We start from the raw sequence: 24362 nt of genomic DNA, 5'->3' as shown, positions 1-24362 counted from the left end.
GACTAAAGTTCAACTTTAATGACCTCCTGCATTGTAACTTCTAACTCTGGACTCAGATACATCACAGTCTCTTTCTTTAAAATCTCACTAATAGTCCAAGTACTTATTTTCTCTTACATTCTAAATAAAGCAAACCATTGCCTCTCATGGTGTTCCCCATTAATTCTGTGAATCAAATCAATACTCACTTTTTACTGGCAACATTTTCAGCAGGTAAAGCTCACATGAATGGAAACAACCCCAATTTTGTAATTGCAAACATTCAAGATTTTCGAGCCTAACTTCCATTGAAACAAAATGCTAATCAATAATACGGGGGATAAGGGTGTGGGATGAGCCACATTATTGAATTGAGTCGCTTGCTGGGACATTTCATAGGACAATTGAGAGTCAACCATATTCTTGTCAAGGACATCAGATTTCCTTGCCTGAAGCATATTTGTGAACCAGACGGTTGTTTTATTTTTACAACAATCGAGTAATTTTCTAGTCACTATTATAGATACTAGCCTTTTATTTCAGGTTTTTAAAAAAATTATTAAATTTTATTTTCCCCCAGCTGCCTTGGTGATATTTGAACTCACGTTTCCAGGTCATTAGTCCTGGCTTTTGGATCACTAGTCCAGTAACATAATCATATTCTCAACTTCGCTGTTGTTAGAGCGTAATTTCATGTGGCTCTTTTAACATAAATTACATCAGGGCAGCGCGGTGGCGCAGTGAGTTAGCCCTGCTACCTCATGGCACCGAGGTCCCAGGGTCGATCCGGGCTCTGGGTCACTGTCCGTGGGGTGTTTGCACATTCTCCCCGTGTTTGCGTGGGTTTCACGCCCACAACCCAAAGATAAGGGGCCTCACGGTAGCATGGTGGTTAGCATCAATGCTTCACAGCTCCAGGGTCCCAGGTTCGATTCCCGGCTGGGTCACTGTCTGTGTGGAGTCTGCACGTCCTCCCCGTGTGTGCGTGGGTTTCCTCCGGGTGCTCCGGTTTCCTCCCACAGTCCAAAGATGTGCGGGTTAGGTGGATTGGCCATGCTAAATTGCCCGTAGTGTAAGGTTAATGGGGGGATTGTTGGGTTACGGGGTTACGTGGGTTTAAGTGGGGTGATCATGGCTCGGCACAACATTGAGGGCCGAAGGGCCTGTTCTGTGCTGTACTGTTCTATGTTCTATGTATAGGCTAGGTGGATTGGCCACACTAAATTGCCCCTTAATTGGAAAAAATGAATTGGGTACTTTAAATTTAAAAAAAACAAACATAAATTACATCAAGATTTTCTGTTGGCACCTTGATTAGAAATCCATCAAGGTCAAGGCTCCTCACTCATTGCACAGAAAATCAACTTTTGGCATTGAGCAAACATTGTTCCTCAGTGAGCAGATAATTGGTTCCTGGGTGGAAGAACATCATTACCAACCTCCTCATTCCTGGATGAAGGTAGACTAGCTCCTCACAAACATTCCCATCCCCCAGAAGAAGATCTCTGGGCTTGAGGAAGGGAATGGAATTCACTGAATTTCTTCCTAGTCTGTCATGCTCTATTTTCCTACAAGACAGAGATGAGGAGGCATGTCTTCCCTCAGAGGGTAGTGAATCTGTGGAATTCTTTACTGCAGAGAGCTGTAGAAGCTATGTCATCAAGTGTGTTCAAGGCTGAGAGAGACAGATTTTCAATCATTAAAAAAATCAAGGGTTCCAGGGATAAGGTGGGAAAGCAGAGTTGAGGATTCTCACATATGATCACTCATAATCTCATCGAATGGCAAAACAGACTGGATGGGCCAAATGGCCTATTTCTGCTCCTATGTCTTATGGTCTTATCCCCCATCCTCTTCTCCTTGTCTATCACCACCCCATCTCTGTCCACGGTCATCCACTATCTAATGCCCATTTGTCTCTCATTTCTCCTCTCCCCATGTTCCTCTATCCCCTCTCCTCATCCCCCATCAATCTGCCTCCTCCAGATCTATCTTGGATAAAATATTTTCCCCATTGTCTAACCTTCTTTAACTAAACTTTGATTCAAAAGTCTGTACTCTATTCTTCCTTACAGAAGGAAACAAATCTATTTAAATAACTGGTTCTGTCTCTTCCAACAACTAAAATAATATAAGAAAATAAAGTCCTTAGGAGAACAATATTAGAAAAAGGAAACTTATTTTGAAATACATACCAGAAGAATGGATTGCAGTCAGGAGATGAGGCGTTCCAATGACTAGACAGCCTGAAGACTTTGTACTTCTTCGATTTTCAATTCCACATTGCACATGCTGAACATCTTCAGCCAAAGCTCTCTGCCACAGGAGACTCCCATTGGTTCCAGATAGAGCAGTTACATACGCACAAGACAACAGACCTAAAAATGATGCAGAATAAATTAATTAACAGAGATAATCTCGATGTACAAATAAACATTTTAGTATGTATAAAAGATGACATTACTTCTTTGCAGCTAGAGGTCAGCACTGCATGTTCAGCACAGTGACTGAACAGAAATCAGATGCAATGCCTTATGAAAACTCAATGATATTGTGTCTTGCTTCACGCCGATTATACTTGCATCTCATCTGTATTTTCATTGTTTTATCTTTAGAATTACAACTCCGGACATACCATAATAAGCTACAGAAACACAAGTCTTCACACTAATCATTGTCTGGGTACAGCAGGTCTTATTGTTTAGTCTGAATATAACTTTCACCATCATGAGGGTTTTTAGCTATCAACTCAGTTGGGGAGAAATTGTTAATGAAAGTTTGTAACAGGAAAATGAAAATTTGCTGTTACGGATTTTAAATTACTGAGTGATAACCTGGAGCTTTTAAGAATACACAGGGATGAATGTTTCATAAAGCTGAGCGATAAAGTGCCTTGCTAATGTTTTTAATTTTCCCCTCTCTTAACCACTGTGAACTGCATATAACAATGCAATGTCAATAAATTTGCAAACTTGAGTATGCTGGTTTCACTGCTTTTAAACAGAATAGTCCAAACTATGAATGCTAGGCCTGTTAGTGGTAACAGCATCACACATGAAGCCTGCCTTCTCAACCTTGCCCCTCACCGGAGGTGTGGTAATCCTCAGGTTAAATCACCACCAGTCAGCTCTCCCCCTCAAAGGGGAAAGCAGCCTGCGGTCATCAGGACGATGCTGACTTCAGCTTACCTTACAGGAAGAGATTAGGTTTGAAGTCACTACCGATAAAATTCAAGGGCCAGAGAAACATGATTAAACCACATTCAGAAGGGCCTTGTAGATCATGATCTGAAAAACTGTAACACGAATGCAAGGGTCAGTCATCCCGCCCACGCTTGCACTGATCCCCAAAAAAGACAAAGACCCGACGGAGTGCGGGTCACACAGACCCACTTTACTCCTAACACTAATGCCAAAGTCCTGGCGAAAGCTCTGGCGAGGTGAATGGAGTGATCGTTGAAGATCAGACCGGGTTTATCAAGGGCACACAGCTAACAACGAACATCAGATGCCTGCTGAATGCGATTTTGACCCCACCCAGGGAGGGGCCACCACACGTGATCACCTCTCTGGATGTTAAGAAAGCCTTCGATCGAGTAGAATGGAAGTACCTCAAGGAGCTGCTTGGGTTTGGACCAGGGTTCATGGGTGAAACTTTTGTACAGCGTTTCGATGGCAAGTGTATGGACGAACTCCATCAGCTCTGAATATTTCAAGCTGCACAAAGGCACAAGACAGGGGTGCCAATGAGGATGTGAAGCAAGGGTTAAAAGCCAGAAAGAGCCAGAATGAATGGGATACATTAGTGGAAAATCACAAGTGGAGGAGCTTGTTATTGAAGCCATTGAAGGAGAATGAACTTGTTGAGATAAGGGAGTTGATATTTGAATTTGTGAGCTGACTCATGACTATAAGCCGAATAGCCTTGAGAAACAAGGAGCATGGCCAGATGACAGGATATGAAATGTGGGAGCCGCTTGCAACTATAGCTAACACCTGCTAATTAAGCTAAGACTGCTATATACTCATGTGCCAATAGATAACCTCAAAGTCTGTAAAATCATGTATTGGAACTATGGCAATAACAAATTTATGCTTTGTAATGGGGACAAGCTCAAGTGAATGTAAGGGACAGCCCCCTAATAATACATATAAAAAAAGGATGTTTTGAGCAATACTTTGGCACTCTCCAATGTGGTTCCCCGGAATACCTAGAGAGCGGCCCCGATCGCAATAAAGAATATTCTGAAGTACAAACGTGTTCGAGATTGTTTCTTCCGGACTGAGAGACAAGTGAATGAGAGATGCATTCACACCCATTATCCCCACTGCTGTTCACACTGGCAATTGAGCCACTGGCCATCGCAGCAAAAGGGTGGACAGGCATTCAAATTGGAAGCAGGGAGCACAGTTTCACTATGCGGATGACCTGCTACTCTGTGGAAGGGAAATTAATGAGTTGCCAACTTAGAAGCATGCTGGGAAATGCTTGACTATATAGTTAACTCTGCTTTTGAACGAAAATAAGTAGGTCAGGTAACATAAACAAAATACTACTTAATATTTTGGTCTCGGCCTTATTATGATAATACATTGTCCTCCGAAAGATAACAAAATGTGTACTCGAGTTGTTTTTAGCCAAGGGCAAGAACAGCCTCTCCGAACAGGCCGCGGAAGGGGTGCTGAAGAGAACACAAAGCCCCTTCAACACCCCTGTACTCTCCATTCCAAAGGTAGGAAGACCCAACAAGTGGTGGTTTGGACAAGATCTCAGAGCAATCAATAACATTGTTATCACTATTGCTCCATTGGTGCCGGACGCAAATGTCATTTTGTCTTCTAGATCACCAACAATGGATACTTTCTCAGCCTTTTTCTCCATACCATTGCACCCGGAAAGTCAATATCTAATTGCTTTACATATGGGAATCAACAGTATTAAAAGTGACTTGGACGAGTGCCAGTTGCCTGCAGGCTCAACAGTCCCTCAATGTGATGACGATTTATTGATAACCTCAGAGGGAGGGCTCGTTTGTCAACAGAATACCCTTTTGTTATTATCACATCTGGCAGAAAGAGGGCATAGGGCCTCAATGGACATATTGCAATTCTGTCAGGAGACAGTTCTGTATTTGGGATTTCAGCTGCAGCAAGGACAGCGGAGGTTTGGGTCTGAAAGCGTACAGGCTGTAGTAAGGGTTCCAACTCCGTGCACAAAAAAGGAAATCTTTACCTTCCTCGGCATGGTGGGCTATTGCAGGCAGTGGATACCGGACTATAGAGAGATGGACGCAGTACTACGCAAGGCTACTTTACACGATGCCCCTTCACACTCTGTTACCTGGATCCACGACATGCTCTATGTGCCAAACCCCCTGGGCAGCACGGACAAGATAACGGGAACTACTGAACACGTTTGAAGTCTTCTCATAGAATCATAGAATCTACAGTGCAGAAGATGGTCATCCGGCCCATCGAGTCTGCACCGGCCCTTGGAAGGAGCCTACATTAGCTCACGCCTCCACCCTATCCCTGTAACCCACCTAGCTTTTTTATGGACACTAAGGGGCAATTTATCATTGCCAATCCACCTAACCTGCACATCTTTGGACTGTGAGTGGAAGCTGGAGCACCCGGAGGAAACCCACGCAGACACGGGGAGAATGTGAAGACTCCGCAGACAGTGACCCAAGCCGGGAATCAAACCTGGGACCCTGGAGCTATGAAGCAACTGTGCTAACCTCTGAGCTACCATGCTGCCCGTGGGGGGGGGGGTTTGCAGGTGCCCGCATACGGATGTGCTGAATAAAACGTGAACTATATGCAGTCTCAAGAAATGCATGGAAGTAAAAGGGGCTCAGACAATGAAGCCATCCACCTGAAGTTCTACTAATGCCAGTTAATGCAATTTAAACTGTTTTTACTGTAGCATTTTTGTTTCATCTCGTTAGTTTATTCCATGCGGTTTTTTCTTTTTTTGTTTTGTTGTTCCAATGTTCTCTGTATATGCTTCTAACACTAATGTAAATTTTGACCACTTGAACAGCAAAGAGAGGTAAACCTAGTTTAGGAGGGACACGATGGAACGATATGAAGCCTGTCAGAAATGAAAAACATCCAATAAAACATTTTTTTTAAATGAGTGCAAAGGTCTTTCCTGATGATTCCCTTATTTTAGCTTTATTTTTTGTGCCGCTATTATTTTAATCCATGGAAGCTTGATTACCATTTATCTTTAAGGCAAGCAGCAAAATGAATGTGAAATTCAAAAGTTGCATCAGTGAATACTGTGCTAGCTTTGGACAGCAAAACGCAGACATCTCGGAACCAAAGAGATGGGGTGGGACTTGGTTTGATTGACTGGCTGGTGGCCAATGAAAGTCTGTATTCTGCCTGGTAACAGGTGGTTATTGGATCATCTCTGATGATTTCCAGAGACCCAAGGAAAGCAGAGTTTTGACCTGGCTACACACAGAAAAGGACCTGCTCTCTCTCCCTTATGTTTTCTCCAGACATGCTGCAAGCTGCTGTATTTCTAAATATGCAGATACCTGAATGAATCTCCAGTAAAAAGCAGTACAGGCTGGAAAGTAGAAATATCAATTTGAAAGTCTACTTGAAGGACAGCATGCTAGAAACCACCATCTGAAACAAATAATTTAATCCCTTTCATTACATATTTTTTACACCCCTCTACTCCTCTCTGTTTGTCTTGTGCATGTGGGAGTGTGTTGAGTGTGGGGGCAAGTTAAATGGGAGATTAATAATTTGATAATAGTTAACCAGTTGTACTTCCTGCATATGTCATTATAGTTCTTGTTATAAATAAAAAGTAATTTGTGTTTAAATGTGTAAACCTGGTGACTTAAAAAAAAAAGTAGTAAAAACTGGGCGGCATGGACAGGTTGGGCCGAAGGGCCTATTTCCATGCTGTAAACGTCTATGACTATGACTGTAATCATTGGGAAGCTAAGGGCCAAAGACTTCGGTAATTTTTCGAAAAATTATTGATTAAGTTGCTACTCCGGGTCAAATAGGGCTGGAATTGACTGCGCTGAAGCCCAGGGTGCTGTAACATGAGACACAAGTCTGAGCACCATCGTAATGGAACAATATGTTCCACATAATTATAACAGTCCCTTACCCTCAGCTGCACATGATCCATTGACGTTCGTATTGTTGAAATACTTAAATGCAAATATCACATCTGTAACTTTGTCTCTGTTTGCATCCCACAGTGTGAAAAAAGGATAACTCACTGTAATATAAATAACATAAACATATCAGTACATTGTTAACATCTTGCTTCAAATATAGTTACTTCTGTTTTATCAATTTTAATGCAGTTTCTTTATACCTGTTGTCGATGAAGCGAACAATTAAAATTATACTGAAATAACTGTGAAACAAGGATCTTTCATCAAATTAACACTCAGCAAATTTAGGTTGCTCACATCATTGTGCGTCTTTAATTATCCGCAATCCATGCATTATAAAGGAACTTACCTACATCTTCATATGTTCTGCCCCATGCTCTTTGTGACTCAGGCCTCACTGGACAAGGTATTATGAATGAAAATGCAAATACCACAATCAGACATAAGAATAAAGCGCAGAAGAAGGCAGCAGTTCTCCAACGGGAAAGCTGACCGAACTTTGTATGTTTCCTGATAATACTTCCTTTGTTTATACTGGAAACTTCATTTGTCTCTTGGTTTCTACCCTCATCATTTTTCAGAGGATGGATCTCTCCCTCTAAATCTTTGTTTTCCGTCATGCTCCAAGCCTACATCACAATACAGATGCCAGTTATTGTTTCAAAATATGCTTCTTCTATCCTTGGAGCAAATCCTCTCCATTTGTTCTTTATTCTTCCTGCAAGGTTAAAGACACAGTGTCAAATACACAGTATGTGAATATGTGGTTAACCGAATATCCAAACTGCTGAAACACCGCGGTCCCTTCTATTTCCACGTCCCTATGTTCTCCATAACAAAGAGCTTCTATTGCATATAATTACCGATCCCAAAGTAACTACAGTTAATTGAAGAGGCAGCAGAAGGAACAAAGGGAAATTATATTCAAGGCAGAAAGCAGTGATCAGCGTCTTTGGTGTCACAGTTAAAAGGAATCTCGAGACATTACAAAAGATATTTTAGGACAAAAGTATAATTGTTGCAGCGATACTCTGCAAAAATGCTAAATAACAAAGAATAATACAGCACAGGACAGGCCCTTCAGCCCTTCAAGCCTGTACCGGTCATGATACCATCCTTGGCCAAAACCCTCAGCACTTCCTAGTGTCGAAAGAACAAAGAACAATAAATAGTCATGCTGTATGTTATCAGACTCAACATGCCTTTTAGCAAAATGGACAAACTGGCTGAATGCTGAATTTTTCCATGTGGCTGTCCAGACCACACCTGTGCAACGGAGGAAGAGATTTTTTAAATCTTCTGTTGAACCCTCTCAGGATGTTCCCTCCTGCCACTTTTCACTTATTTCCTCTTGGATATTTTGAAACCACCACAACCCAATCTCCTCCTTCCCTCCATCCGTCCCTCCCCATCATTACTCAAATCCCTTTGTTCTGCTGACTTTCTGTTGATTTCCCCAGGGATAAACTTACAGGTACCCTGTGTGCTTCTCCAGACATTTTCAGTGTCCATTTTACAAGTCTATGCTTAAATCTCATACTCTGAGCTTCCATCTCTGCTACAGCACTGAAGCATCTCTAATCCAAGCCACGTTTGACATTGTCTGTAACTGTAATCCTCCTTCCTTGTACAAAATTAGCAAACGTGACGCCACTGTTTAAAAAAGGAGGTAGGCAGAAAGCAGGAAATTATAGGCCAGTGAGTTTAACTTCGGTAATGGGGAAGATGCTGGAATCTATCATCAAGGAAGAAATTGCGAGGCATCTGGATAGAAATTGTCCCATTGGGCAGACGCAGCATGGGTTCGTTAAAGGCAGGTCATGCCTAACTAATTTAGTGGAATTTTTTGAGGACATTACCAGTGCAGTAGATAACGGGGAGCCGATGGATGTGGTATATCTGGATTTCCAGAAAGCCTTTGACAAGGTGCCACACAAAAGGTTGCTGCATAAGATAAAGATGCATGGCATTAAGGGTAAAGTAGTAGCATGGATAGAGGATTGGTTAATTAATAGAAAGCAAAGAGTTGGGATAAATGGGTGTTTCTCTGGTTGGCAATCAGTAGCTAGTGGTGTCCCTCAGGGATCCGTGTTGGGCCCACAATTGTTCACAATTTACATTGATGATTTGGAGTTGGGGACCAAGGGCAATGTGTCCAAGTTTGCAGATGACACTAAGATGAGTGGTAAAGCGAAAAGTGCAGAGGATACTGGAAGTCTGCAGAGGGATTTGGATAGGTTAAGTGAATGGGCTCGGGTCTGGCAGATGGAATACAATGTTGACAAATGTGAGGTTATCCATTTTGGTAGGAATAACAGCAAACGGGATTATTATTTAAACGATAAAATATTAAAGCATGCCGCTGTTCAGAGAGACTTGGGTGTGCTAGTGCATGAGTCACAGAAGGTTGGTTTACAAGTGCAACAGGTGATTAAGAAGGCAAATGGAATTTTGTCCTTCATTGCTAGAGGGATGGAGTTTAAGACTAGGGAGGTTATGTTGCAATTGTATAAGGTGTTAGTGCGGCCACACCTGGAGTATTGTGTTCAGTTTTGGTCTCCTTACTTGAGAAAGGACGTACTGGCGCTGGAGGGTGTGCAGAGGAGATTCACTAGGTTAATCCCAGAGCTGAAGGGGTTGGATTATGAGGAGAGGTTGAGTAGACTGGGACTGTACTCGTTGGAATTTAGAAGGATGAGGGGGGATCTTATAGAAACATTTAAAATTATGAAGGGAATAGATAGGATAGATGCGGGCAGGTTGTTTCCACTGGCGGGTGACAGCAGAACTTGGGGGCATAGCCTCAAAATAAGGGGAAGTAGATTTAGGACTGAGTTTAGGAGGAACTTCTTCACCCAAAGGGTTGTGAATCTATGGAATTCCTTGCCCAGTGAAGCAGTTGAGGCTCCTTCATTACATGTTTTTAAGGTAAAGATAGATAGTTTTTTGAAGAATAAAGGGATTAAGGGTTATGGTGTTCGGGCCGGAAAGTGGAGCTGAGTCCACAAAAGATCAGCCATGATCTAATTGAATGGCGGAGCAGGCTCGAGGGGCCAGATGGCCTACTCCTGCTCCTAGTTCTTATGTTCTCCAACCTTTGATATGATCAGCCACACCGTCATCCTCCACTGCCTGAAATCCATTGTCCAGCTCAGTGGGGTACTCTCACCTGGTCCCAATCTCACCTGTGTAACTATAGACATAGCATCTTCAGCAGTGGCTTCTTTTCCCACTCTCGCACCATAAACGTCTGGAATTCCCATGAGGATCTATCTTTGGACCCTCTCCTCTTCCTTACTTACTTGTTTGTGACATCTGCAGATTTATCAGGTTCTATATGCCTTTGACAACACCCAGCCTGACATTTCCACCATCTTTCTGAACCCTCCATAGCCTCCATGTCATCAGATCCTCGTCCAACATCCACTACTGGGTGTATTTCCTCCACTTAAATATTTGAAAGATTGAACCATTGTCTGCAGCCTCTGCTACTAATGACACACTCTCATCATTGATTCCTTTTCCTTCTCGGATGGAACTAAACTGATCACAACCATGACATCCTAGTTAATTTACAGCTGAGTTGATGACTGTCTCCATCACAAACACACTTTCCTTCCACCTCTGCTTCAGGTGCTACGAAAACCTATATCCATGTCTCTTGTCACATCCAGACTCAATTATTTTAACCCTCCCCTGGTTCTCTTCATTCATTCACAGGATGTGGACATTGCTGAAAAGGCCACCATTTGTTGCCCACCCCAAATTACCTTAAACTGAGGGGCCTGCGCAACCATTGCAGAGAGCAGTTAAAAGTTAACCACATTACAGTGTAGAGTCGTCATGGTGACACAGTGGTTAGCACTGCTACCTCACAGCGCCAGGGACCCATGTTCGAATCCGGCCTTGGGTGACCATCTTGTGGAGGTTGGGCGTTCTCCCAGACTCTGCGTAGATTTCCTCCGGGTGCTGCAGTTTCCTCCCACAGTCCAAAGATGTGCACGTTGGATGGATTGGCCATGCTAAATTGCACCTTCGTGTCCAAAGATGTGCAGGTTCGGTGGTGGGGGAGTGGGCTTTTTCAGAGGGTTGGTGCAGACTTGATGGGTGGAATGGTTCCTTATGCACTATAGGGATTCTATGGATTACTGTGGTCTAGAGTCACGTGTAGGCCAGACCAGGTACGGACAACAGATTTATTTCCCTAAAGGACATTAGTGAAGCAGATGGACAACTATTTAGGACAGTTGACATGGTCACCCTTACTGAAACTAGCTTTATATTTCAGATTTATTAATTGGATTTGAATTCCACCTGCTGCCTTGGTGGGATTTGAATCCATGTCCCCAGAACACGAGCCTGGCCTCTGGATCATTAGCCCAGTGACATTACGTCTACATCATCATCTCCCTACTCTTGTTAAACTCGTCATCCAGCCTTGATAAACTTCAACCATTCTAAATTTTATCGTCCATATACTATCCCACATGAAGTCTCATTTACCTGAAAAGTCCTTTGCTCACAGACTTCTATTGGCTTCCATCCCACAATGCTTCAAATTATAAATGTTTACCTTTATGCTCAAATCCCTTCAAGATCTCACTGTTCTTATCTCTCCACCCATCTCCAGTCCTACATCCAATAAGACCCACATTCCCCATTTTACCTACACTACCTTTCCCCAGAGGTGCATTCCAGCTACAAATCATATTGTATGAATTAGTATTGACATGGGTCCTGAATTTCTGTCCATTTGTACTGTTATGGGCCAGGGTTTAGAGAACCTCAAAGTATATCATGGAGTTTACCTGACCCACAACTTTTAATAGATTGCGGTATGGGGAGCATGCGGCCCACTCTATAGGTGTGGTACAGCAGAAATGGAAAAGTATTTTTTTAAAGCAAAACAATGCTTATTCTATAAACTCAAGTTAACCTTTTTAAAACATACAGTGAACATCTTAGCAACCATCAATTCAAATACAACCCCCAAAGAATACAACACTAAGTAATCCTTAATAACTTCCCAAACAACATCCAGAAGACAAAAGAAAAACCTTTAACAGAAGCACGTTTACATTCACTACTGAGAACATTTATAATTCTGAATTCACCAAATGATCAAGAGATAGTCTTTTCATGGCAGAGAGATCAACAATACACCTGCTCTGTCTGGCTTCAGCTCCAACACTGAAAACAAAACTAAAACACACCCTGCAGCAAACAGCCTAGAACAAAAGTAAAAAGCTGTCAGACAGCCCAGCTCCACCAGCTCTGACATCACTGATAAACACCCATTTCTTAAAGGTACATTTCTTAACCACCCATTTCTCAAAGGTACTCTCACATGACAGTACTCACAAACCTTCACTGTTCCACGTCACTTCTGATCTTGTCTGAACAGAGAAAAAAATCCCCAAGAAACCATTTCTTTGCAAGTTTGGGGTCAACACTTTTGTTCATTATTCTGTCCTCCAACACTTGGGATTAGCCTCTCTACACTGTTTTCTGACACAGAAGGGTGTAATAATCATCAATATGGCAGTGGCATTTAAAACATCTTGCTCAGAATTCCAAGGTAACATCAGTATATCCAAACATCCTATATGTTTGGCCAACCTAGCAGCAAGAGGTAATGAGGAGCAGAAAGAGTGAGCATGGGAATTCTGAAAAAAACAGGGTTAAGTGTTCTGTCTGTACAGCAACACCATACTAATTTGTTTGGATTTTCCTGTGAATTACTGGCAGATTTGGGGCATGAGACACAACAAACTGGGCAATAATGTCCAAAACCTCAAAAATACCTGCCATTTTTTAATCTGTCTAAAGGTCTATCATGACCTCACTCCAACATACTTAAGGTGAGAACAATTGTCCTATTCAACTATTTTTCCCAACTTCTGCCCTGAACTAGTGATGGTAGGTGCATTGGGACGCTCCCTCTGTGTTGGGTTACCGACTCACCAAGTACGGACCAGAAAGGTTTCACTTGACATTTCTGAACACAGGTATGTGAAGCATAATTTCCCCCCACTACTGAGATCTGAAGTATTCCAGGCACATCTGGTGAGCCTTTGACACATATGTCGGAAAGGAGCTAGCTGCCCATACATCTCTGGTATTACAAGTTCAGAAGACTTTCCTCCTCTGTGCTATAGAAACAGGAGTTGATACAATAAACCAGAGTAAATTTGGGCGAGGGTGTGTGATGTAGAAAGAGGCACAAGCCCAGTTTCATAAGGCAGGTTCTCTCTCTCACTTTTGCTGCACAACAGAAATATATTTCATCTTCCTGGACCGGTGTGAGCATTTACATTTAATTTATTGATTGACTGATTTATTGTCACATGTACTGAAGTGCAGTGAAAAGTATTTTCTGTGGCCAAGGGAATACACGCAGTACATACACAGTAGACAAAAATAATAATCGACAAATAGTGATTGGTTAGTCGTTTAACCTGAGGGAACAACAAAAATCAGCACTTTTTTTCTTATTCCTGGCGGCATAATTCATCTCCTGAGTCTCAGAAAAAAACAATAATGACTGTGTCAGCAGAAAACAAAATATCCAGGACAACCAGCCAGGGGGCCTCCCCCTGGAAACACACTGTAAACAAGGCGGTAAAAAATAAACAACTACTTGAACAACAGCCACTGGGGTTTATTATAAATAAAGACGGGGAAGTTAGATTCTTACAGTTAAGCAGCCGCTCTGAAACCATCCACACAGACAGAGATATAACCGCCTCAGGACGGCCGCCCTGCGCCCGGTCATGTCCACCTCACTGCACTGCGCTTGTGTGCCTAGTCCTGCGGTGCACTCCGGGTAGTGTAGTTCACTCCGCCAACCGGCGGCGGGTTAACCATTGGGGATGGACTCCAGTTCCCGGCGGGACACGCCCAGAGCGTAATGCACTCTGGGTAGTGTAGTCCCCCATGCCACCCCACTGAGGGTTAATCGTTGGGGCCGGGACATCAGCTCCCGGCGGGCTCCGCGCCAGGCGCGGTGCGCTCTGGGTAGTGTAGTCCACTCTGCCACCCGACGCCGCGTCAACCGTTGGGGCCGGGACTCCAGTTCCCGGCGGGCCCCACGCTGGCGGGTTGTGGGTGCCGGAAGTTTGGTACGTTACTGAGGGAGAGCGCCCAGTTATAGGCCTCAGGGTTCGGCTGAAGTGTTTTCCGTCAGTTACCCACATAACATATATCGTTTTAAAATAATCATAAAACATAAACTGAGATCGTGAGAGACAATAATAAACAAAATAAAACACAATGTCGGCTCAGGCTCAAATGAGAGCGATGTTGGACCAGCTCATGGGCACCTCCAGGGACGGTAAGTGCGTCTCTACTTTGATGTTTCCGGCGCTGCCGCTTTCTTGTCTCCTTCTCCCGGAGTGGAATCTCGTTTTAAAATCGGCCTGGTTAACAAAAGCCACCCGCTAAGCCGAGGGAAAAGAAAATGCAACAGTACTCAAGGTGTGGCCCACACTGAAGGGAGGGAGGCTAACCGCCAGGCCACATGGAGGATTGTAGGCCTCAGACTATCCCATCCCGACCCCCCTTCACTCACTGGGTCCACTCTGCTGGAGAATCACCCATCAGCTTCGAGCGCAGGACTTGACCCTGCGTGTCGGACGCAAACAGACTAACTCACGCTCAAAGTTGTTCTTCCACCCACACCGCAGTGCTGCTGAAAGAGGGAAAGTTCACTGACACACAAGCAGCTCTTGTTAGTTTTGTTTCCAAGAAACCGTTCTTGGTTGTAATTGGGGTGGACCTGCTGTTGGGGAAACAATCCCTCCAAAATCTACCGTTGGAGGCATGAGTACAAATTCTGCGTAACACAAAATGTTTGAATTTTGTGACTTGTACTTCACCTTTGAAGGGAAATTCAAATCCAGTTATATGCCAAACATTTCAAATAGATTGCAAAAAATTGGTGCATCAAAATAGAGACACATTTGTATGTTGTGATGTCCATATGTTTGGGAGATGCTGTATCCTGCAGGTCTGCAATATTTGATTCCTAGCCATTGCCATGTATAAAATCGAGAGATGGTGAAGTAATGTATTCACTCGAGAGTACTGCTAGATTTTGAGATGGAAAAGAGATTCTATGAAAGCAGTTCCCGTTGGATGTTATTGGCACCATACGACAGTGTCATAGACATTCATGTTTCATTTGAAAACTTTGTATTTCAAGATCTTTGAGAGACTGTGCTCACATTCATCTCCGTCTCAAAAAAATGAATTATGTACTTTTTATGTAAGTTGCATAGTTTGCCAAATATATTCCTTGTGAACTGGGGAAAGTTTATTTGTGTAACTTTTCCTATCTTGCACCCCACACTTGTTCGTGTTACATAAGCAAATCAAAAAAGAAAATTAGATGAACTCTTTGGATCTTGAAGCAATGTGAATGGTTTGTATACAGCACTCTCGGAGAGGAAGGAGTTATTCCAATATTCCTTAATAAATGTAACATTGGTAACATTTTTTGTTTTGAGAGAGTAATCTTTGAAGGTTGCATATTTGTTGCAACTTTGGTGGATCAAAAATGTGATTTTTCTTGATCGTTTTAGCTCAAGGAGCTTTTCAAAGACGAGTGTGTCCTTTAAAGTTAAAAGTGGACACTACAAATATTTTTACAAATCCTTTAAAAAAAATTTTTGCCTTTCTGTCCCCTTGATATCAGCAGACCTATTTTAGCACAAAAATGTTCTCAGTGATGGCACACTTGGGTACTGTTGATTTATTTTCACTACATTGCATTACATGTATCAGATGTTTTGTCTGATGGAAAATATTGAGCTTTATTTTTTTAAAGAAAACTTTGAACATCTGATTATATTTGACGATTAATTTTAAAGTTTAGAACTTTTAAAAGAACAAGGTTCATTCAACGATTTATATTGGACAGGGAAGTGGTCAATTTTAAACCTCAGAGTTGTAAACGAGAAGGCAGTTCCTTTTGAAAGTTTGTTTAAATGGAAGTTTTAAAAATGCGCTTCCTGTGTTCTCTTACCTGTAAAGAGAAGGGAAAGCTGTAATGTCAGATGCTTGTTCTTTTTATCCTCTGTTTCCTGTTCTAAACTGAAAAGACACTAGCTGTTACCTGTATGTTCCTTTTTTAGGTTTTTGATTTTGTGCAAATTTATGGTTTGCACCTAACTTCGATTTTGTTGCAGGAAACTCAGTTATGTTTTATTTAGTTGCATTTGAAATTTGCTTCCCATATCTCTATTCATACAAACTGAACAATTGTGGCCCCTTGTTTTATTTATAAAGGTTCAATGTATCTTTGCCTGCCTACATCAATCTGCAAGGGAGTTGCAGAAAAGCCTCATGTTCATCGAGCCGTGAGTCATGAATAATTTTTAAAGCTGTTATGAATATCAAAAAAGTGTTTGCTTTTCAGAAGTAATTAATATAAACAGCATAGACTAAATATAAACTGCATACAGTGGGAAACACTACAGTAGTATTGGGATACTTGCAAGTCTGAAGGAATGATATTTTAATATTACACATTTATCATATACACAAAATGGCATTAAATTGTCACATAACAGTTACATTTTACCTTTATTCTTTGTATCATTCCTGTAACTACCTTACTACAGGTGTGGCCCAGAAAACCTTCCCTTTTTAATTTTTTTCCAGCAAGTAAGAATCTCTGCAGATGAGGCGCAAAGGTTGAAGATGCTGAGTGGTACCTTATGGATGCTCACAGTGTGTATAAAAATCCTAACCTGAGTTCTTTTTCTGAAAGTGTTGGATGTTACAATGTAGTGTCAATAAAACAAACCACCCATCGTTCAATTTGAGTGCTTATTACCTTTTGTAGGCATGCTTTTGCAATTTAAAAAAAAAGTGCCATTATGGCATTTTCTATTGTCTGATCAAAGTACAGCATTGTCGAGGCCCAAGATTTAAGAAGAATGCATTCGCAAGGTGTTGCTTAATGAATTCTGTATACTTTGTGTGAAGACTGTTCCTATTCTGCAGTAAAGATGAAGAGGTAGTCACGTTATTAAGAACAAGAAGCCATTAGTACAGTAAGTTGGCTGTAAAGCAGCCTGGTGATAAGTCCATTTATTCAAAAATATCTCTGTTCAATTTTGAGCTCATCAACTTTGAACTGCCTTCTTTCAGGAGATGCAACACGACAACGTGTGAAATTCTCAGATGATAGAGTTTGCAAGAGTCACCTTCTTGGTTGCTGTCCTCATGACATTCTTTCTGGAACGGTATGTAGTCCTTTTAATGCCTTTTTACTGTTTTGGGAGAATGCAAAGAAGAATAGTTAATGCAAAATTTTGAAAAACAACTTTTATTAAATCTAGTACTTCTGGCTCATGGATTCCTTCCTCTCCAAGCTTTTTGAATGGATGGTTTATACTTCAGATTTCTAATGTCGGGGAAGGGGAATTCTACATTAGAGAGATTGTTTGACTCCAAGGTCAGCAGAGTACTGGAACCTCGCCCTGGTCCTGAAATCTAGACCATCATTTAGGTGATGGTCTATCCAACTTGTGTCTCAAGAAAATTAAGCCGGCACACTTGCAGTAGTTGAAGCAAACATTTGTTAGTTCTGTCAAGCTGAAATGTTTAGAGTGAAACTCCAACTAAATGCTTAATGGCCCAAATTATCTGTGGAGCAGCAGTGATGAGTGGTTTGCTGCTGTGCTCGAAGATTCCTCCAACTTGACCTGCTGCGCATTTCTTCTGGGATCTTCTGATTTTGGCTGTCCAAGAAATGCATAGCATATCGTCCCTCGGGGAACTCCATCAGAGTAGAGTTGGAGACTTTCTCATAGAGGTCTGGGAAGCAGGGAAATTGCCCATCGGAAGTTTGAACTTTACGGGCAATTCTCATGTAGGTCCACATGCAGGATCCCAGGGCACATCTTCAGTGGTATCTCTGGCAATCCAGAGACTGCAAGATTTGGCCCAATGATTTTAGCCTGAGTTTGTATCCAACTGTATGCCAATATTGTTGGAATTTGTACCCTGATAAGAACCTAAATAGAAGCAAGAGTAGGCCATTTGGTCCTTTCAGCCTGATTGCCATTCAAGAAAATCATAATTGATCTACCTCACTTCCACCTTTCCATACTTTCCCCATATTCCTTAATTCCTTAAGCTCTCAAAAGTGTATCGATCTCTGAATTAAATATGCTCAATGATTGAACACTTGCAGCTCTCTGGGATCTATTCCAAAATACATCATGCCCTTTGAAGAAATTTCTCTTTGCCTTTCTCCCATCGACCGAAACGTCATGTTCTGCATCCTTTACCCAGGGTAAACATTTTCTCTGCATCATATATTTCAATTGGATCATTTCACATTCTGCTAAGCTCCCAAGTAATTATTTAAGGTGAGCCACACAATTGCTCTCACAGGAAAGTTCCTGTGGTTAGGACTGTTGCTGTTTGCAGCGCCAGGGACCGGGTTCGATTCCCAGCTTGGGTCATTGTCTGTGCAGAGTCTGCACGTTCTGCCGGTGTCTGCATGGGTTTCCTCCGGTGCTCCAGTGTCCTCCCACAAGTCCAGAAAGTCGTGCTTATTGGGTGAATTGAACATTCTGAATTCTCTCTGTGTACCCGAACAGGCGCTACTGTGTGACAAGGGGATTTTTGCAGTAACATAGAACATATAGTGCAGAAGGCCATTGAGTCTGCACCGACCCACTTAAGCCCTCACTTCCACCCTATCCCTGTAACCCAATAATCCCTCCTAAACGTTTTGGTTACTAAGGGCAATTTATCATGGCCAATCCACCTAACCTGCATGTCTTTGGAGTGTGGGAGGAAACTGGAGCACCCGGAGGAAACCCATGAAGACACGGGGAGAATGTGCAGACTCCGCACAGACACAGTGACCCAGGGGGGAATCGTACCTGGGACCCTGGAGCTGTGAAGTCACAGTGCTATCCACTTGTGCTACTGTGCTGCCCAACATCATTGCAGTGTTAATGTAAGCCTACTTGTGACACTAATAAAGATTATTATTATTATTATACAATTCTGTCATCCCACTCTAGTGGCACTTTGTTGGCCTCTTTCTATGGCAAATATATCTTTCATTGGGTAAGGAGACCAAAGCTACACACATTACTCCAGGTGTGGCCCCACCAATGCCCTGTTTAATTATAGTAAAACTTACTCATTTACTTCAATGCGTTTGTAACAAAACCTAACTCACAACTTATGTTACTAACTAGTTGCTGTATCTACATTTTAAACATTCTCATTCATATGCAAGGCTATCCAGATTCCTGTGAAGGCAAATATTTCTCAGTCTCTCAAGTTCAAATATTTCTGCCTTTTTATTTTTTCTACCAAAGTGGATAACTTTATGTTCTTGCCCACTCACTCAACCTATCTTGTATCTCTCTTGGGCTTGGGTCACTGTCTGTGTGGAGTCTGCATGTGCTCCCTGTGTCTTAGTGGGTTTCCTCCAGGTGTTCCGGTTTCCTCCCACAGTCCAAAGATGTGCCATTGCACATCTGGTGGATAGGCCATGCTAAATTACCCTTGAGGTAGGTGGGTTACGGGGATAGGGTGGAGGTGTGGGCTTAGGTGGGATGCTCTTTCCAAGAGCCAGTGCAGACTCGACAGACCAAATGGCCTCCTACTGCACTGTTAATTCTATGATTCTATAGCCTGCTTGCATTTTTCTCACCACTTACTTTCCCGCTTAACTTTTTGTTGTCAGTAAACCTTCATACATAACACTCAAACTCCTCATCTAAGTCATTAATATAGATTGTAAATTACTGATGCTAAGGATGTGATTGAGTTTTTTGAGAAGGTGACCAAACAGGTGGATGAGGGTAAAGCGGTTGATGTGGTGCATATGGATTTCAGTAAGGCATTTGATAAGGTTCCCCATGGTAGGCTATTGCAGAACATACGGAAGTATGGGATTGAAGGTGATTTAGCGGTTTCGATCAGTAATTGGCTAGCTGAAAGAAGACAGAGGGTGGTGGTTGATGGCAAATGTTCATCCTGGAGTTCAGTTACTAGTGGTGTACCGCAAGGATCTGTTTTGGGGCCACTGCTGTTTGTCATTTTTATAAATGACCTGGAAGAGGGTGTAGAAGGATGGGTTAGTAAATTTACAGATGACACAAAGGTCGGTGGTGTTGTGGATAGTGCTGAAGGATGTTATAGGTTGCAGAGGGACATAGATAAGCTGCAGAGCTGGGCTGAGAGGTGGCAGATGGAGTTTAATGCGGAAAAGTGTGAGGTGGTTCACTTTGGAAGGAGGAACAGGAATGCAGAGTACTGGGCTAATGGCAAGATTCTTGGAAGTGTAGATGAACAGAGATCTCTGCATCCAGGTACATAAATCCCTGAAAGTTGTCACCCAGATTAATAGGGCTGTTAAGAAGGCATATGGTGTGCTAGCCTTTATCAGTAGGGGGATTGAGTTTCGGAGCCACGAGGTCGTGCTGCAGCTGTACAAAACTCTGGTGCGGCCGCACCTGGAGTACTGCGTGCAGTTCTGGTCACCACATTATAGGAAGGATGTGGAAGCTTTGGAAAGGGTTCAGAGGAGATTTACTAGGATGTTGCCTGGTATGGAGGGAAGGTCTTATGAGGAAAGGCTCAGGGACTTGAGATTGTTTTCGTTAGAGAGGAGAAGGCTGAGAGGTGACTTAATAGAGACATATAAGATAGTCAGAGGGTTAGATAGGGTGGACAGTGAGAGTCTCTTTCCTCGGCTGGTGATGACCAACACGAGGGGACATAGCTTTAAATTGAGGGTGGTAGATATACAACAAAGAACAAAGAAAAATACAGCACAGGAACAGGCCCTTCGGCCCTCCCAGCCTGCGCCGATCCAGATCCTTTATCTAAACCTGTCTCCTATTTTCCAAGGTCTACTTCCCTCTGCTGCCGCCCGTTCATATACTTGTCTAGATGCCTCTTAAATGATGCTATCGTGCCCGCCTCTACCACCACCGCTGGTAAAGCGTTCCAGGCACCCACCACCCTCTGCGTTAAAAACTTTCCACGCACATCTCCCTTAAACTTTCCCCCTCTCACCTTGAAATCGTGACCCCTTGTAACTGACACCCCCACTCTTGGAAAAAGCTTGTTGCTATCAGCCCTGTCCATACCCCTCAATTTTGTATACCTCAATCAGGTCCCCCCTCAACCTCCGTCTTTCCAACGAAAACAATCCTAATCTACTTAACCTTTCTTCATAGCTAGCACCCTCCGTACCAGGCAGCATCCTGGTGAACCTCCTCTGCACCCTCTCCAAAGCATCCACATCCTTCTGGTAATGTGGCGACCAGAACTGCACGCAGTATTCCAAATGTGGCCTAACCAAAGTCCTATACAACTGTAACATGACCTGCCTACTCTTGTACTCAATATCCTGTCCGAAGAAGGCAAGCATGCTGTATGCCTTCTTGACCACTCTATCGACCTGCGTTGCCACCTTCAGGGTACAATGGACCTGAACTCCCAGATCTCTCTGTACATCAATTTTCCCCAGGACCCTTCCATTGACCATATAGTCCGCTCTTGAATTTGATCTTCCAAAATGCATCACCTCACATTTGCCTGGATTGAACTCCATCTGCCATTTCTCTACCCAACTCTCCAAACTATCTATATTTTGTTGTATTCTCTGACAGTCCTCCTCGCTATCTGCAACTCCACCAATCTTAGTATCATCTGCAAACTTGCTAATCAGACCACCTATACCTTCCTCCAGGTCATTTATGTAGATCACAAACAACAGTGGTCCGAGCATGGATCCCTGTGGAACACCACTAGTCACCCTTCTCCATTTTGAGACACTCCCTTCCATCACTACTCTCTGTCTCCTGTTGCCCAGCCAGTTCTTTATCCATCTAGCTAGTACACCCTGAACCCCATACGACTTCACTTTTTCCATCAACCTGCCATGGGAAACCTTATCAAACGCCTTACTGAAGTCCATGTATAAGACATCTCAGCCCTTCCCTCATCAATTAACTTTGTCACTTCCTCAAAGAATTCTATTAGGTTTGTAAGACATGACCTGCCTTGCACAAAACCATGCTGCCTATCACTGATAAGTCTATTTTCTTCCAGATGTGAATAGATCCTATCCCTCAGTATCTTCTCCAACAGTTTGCCTACCACTGACGTCAAGCTCACAGGTCTGTAATTCCCTGGATTTTCCCTGCTACCCTTCTTAAACAAAGGGACAACATTAGCAATTCTCCAGTCCTCCGTGATCTCACCCGTGCTCAAGGATGCTGTAAAGATATCTGTTAAGGCCCCAGCTATTTCGACCCTCGCTTCCCTCAGTAACCTGGGATAGATCCCATCCGGTCCTGGGGACTTGTCCACCTTAATGTCTTTTAGAATACCCAAAACTTGACAACTTGACCTAGAGTATTTAAACATCCATCCCTAGCCTCAACATCCGTCTTGTCCCTCTCCTTTGTGAATACTGATGCAAAGTACTCATTAAGAATCTCACCTATTTCCTCTGAGTCCACGCATAAATTCCCTCTCTTGTCTTTGAGTGGGCCAATCCTTTCCCTAGTTACCCTCTTGCTCCTTGCATATGAATAAAAGGCTTTGGGATTTTCCTTAACCCTGTTAGCCAAAGATATTTCATGACCCCTTTTAGCCCTTTTTATTGCGCATTTGAGATTCGTCCTACTTTCCCGATATTCCTCCAAAGCTTCATCAGTTTTGAGTCGCCTCGATCTTACATATGCTTCCTTTTTCATCTTAGCTAGTCTCACAATTTCACCCGGCATCCATGGTTCCCTAATCTTGCCATTTCTATCTCTCATTTTCACAGGAACATGTCTGTCCTGCACTCTAATCAACCTTTCCTTAAAAGACTTCCACATTTCAAATGTGGATTTACCCTTAAACAGCTGCTCCCAATCCACATTCCCTAGCTCCTGCCGAATTTTGTTATACTCTGCCTTTCCCCAATTTAGCACTCTTCCTTTCGGACCACTCTTGTCCTTGTCCATGAGTATTCTAAAACTTACGGAATTGTGATCGCTATTCCCAAAGTAATCACCGACTGAAACATCAACCACCTGGCCGGGATCATTCCCCAATACCAGGTCCAGTATGGCCCCTTCCCGAGTTGGACTATTTACATACTGCTCTAAAAAACTCTCCTGGATGCTCCTTACAAACTCTGCTCCATCTACGCCTCCAACACTACACGAATCCCATTCAATGTTGGGGAAGTTAAAATCTCCCATCACAACCACCCTATTGCTCCTACATTTTTCTATTATCTGCATATTTGTACCTCTACTTCATGCTCACTTTTGGGAGGCCTGTAGTAAAGTCCCAACAATGTTACTGCACCCTTCCTATTTCTTAGGTCCACCCATATTGCCTCAGTGCTCGAATCCTCTATCGTGCCCTCCTTAATCACAGCTGTGATATAATCTCTGACGAGTAATGCAACTCCTCCACCCCTTCTACCTCCCTCTCTATCCCTCCTGAAGCATCTATACTCTGGGATATTCAGTTGGCAGTCCTGCCCTACCCTCAACCAAGTCTCAGTAATACCAATAACATCATATTCCCAGGTACTGATCCAAGCCCTAAGTTCAACTGCCTTACCTTATAGGACAGATGTCAGAGGCAGTTTCTTTACTCAGAGAGTAGTTGGGGTGTGGAACGCCCTGCCTTCAACAGTAGTAGACTCGCCAAATTTAAGTGGTCACTGGATAGACATATGGATGAAAATGGAATTGTGTAGGTCAGATAGGCTTCAGATGGTTTCACGGGTCGGCGCATCATCGAGGGCCGAAGTTACTGCGCTGTAATGTTCTATGTGATTGCCGCAGTACAAGAGCAGGCCAGAGCTGGGAATTCTGAGGCTTGTAACTTGCTTCCTCATTTCTCAAAGCCTGTCCACCATCTACAAGGCACAAGTCAGGAGCGTAATGGAATACTCTCCAGTTGCCTGGGTGAATGCAACTCCAGCAACACTCAAGAAACTCAACACCATTCAGGACTAAGCAACCTGATTGATTTGTACCTCACTCACTATCTTAAATAGTCACTCCCTCTATCGCAGGCAAGCAGTGGCAGCAGTGTGTACCATTTATAAGATGCACTGCTGTACCTCACCAAGAACCTTCTAAACCAACTTCTACCACCTACAAGAACAAGGGTGACAGATTCCTGAAAACGTGATCGCCTCCAAATCTCGCACCTTGGAGCTATTTTG

At 42.9% G+C, this 24362-nt stretch overlaps 2 protein-coding genes across 11 annotated transcripts in view; one reads left to right on the top strand and one right to left on the bottom strand.

Moving 5' to 3' along the window:
• The window catches only part of fam234a (family with sequence similarity 234 member A), a 54467-nt gene extending 39635 nt beyond the window's left edge, over positions 1–14832 (bottom strand). For 3 of the 4 annotated variants that reach the window (XM_038820308.1, XM_038820310.1, XM_038820307.1), the window contains exons 1-4: positions 13833–13975; positions 7485–7853; positions 7123–7236; positions 2175–2357 (exon numbers count right to left, since the gene is read on the bottom strand). In XM_038820308.1, the coding sequence (XP_038676236.1) occupies positions 2175–2357; positions 7123–7236; positions 7485–7755 (568 nt within the window). In that variant the 5' untranslated portion in view covers positions 7756–7853; positions 13833–13975. Of the gene's footprint in view, positions 1–2174; positions 2358–7122; positions 7237–7484; positions 7854–13832; positions 13976–14705 lie in introns of those variants that run through there. The other variant, XM_038820311.1, reaches the window with a different exon arrangement.
• luc7l (LUC7-like (S. cerevisiae)) overlaps positions 14227–24362 on the top strand; it is a 74897-nt gene continuing 64761 nt past the window's right edge. The window contains exons 1-4 of one of the 7 annotated variants that reach the window (XM_038820316.1): positions 14242–14468; positions 16424–16494; positions 17291–17385; positions 22235–22302. Coding sequence is in view for 1 of the 7 variants with exons in the window: in XM_038820312.1 (XP_038676240.1) it covers positions 14408–14468; positions 17291–17385 (156 nt within the window). In the remaining 6 variants the exon portion in view is untranslated. The other 6 variants (XM_038820315.1, XM_038820313.1, XM_038820318.1 and 3 more) reach the window with 6 other exon arrangements.

Source organism: Scyliorhinus canicula, chromosome 15, assembly GCF_902713615.1.
Source record: "Scyliorhinus canicula chromosome 15, sScyCan1.1, whole genome shotgun sequence".
Lineage (NCBI taxonomy): Eukaryota > Metazoa > Chordata > Chondrichthyes > Carcharhiniformes > Scyliorhinidae > Scyliorhinus > Scyliorhinus canicula.
The sequence above is the reverse complement of the archived record's forward strand: the minus strand, read 5'-3'. Positions and strand labels throughout refer to the sequence as shown.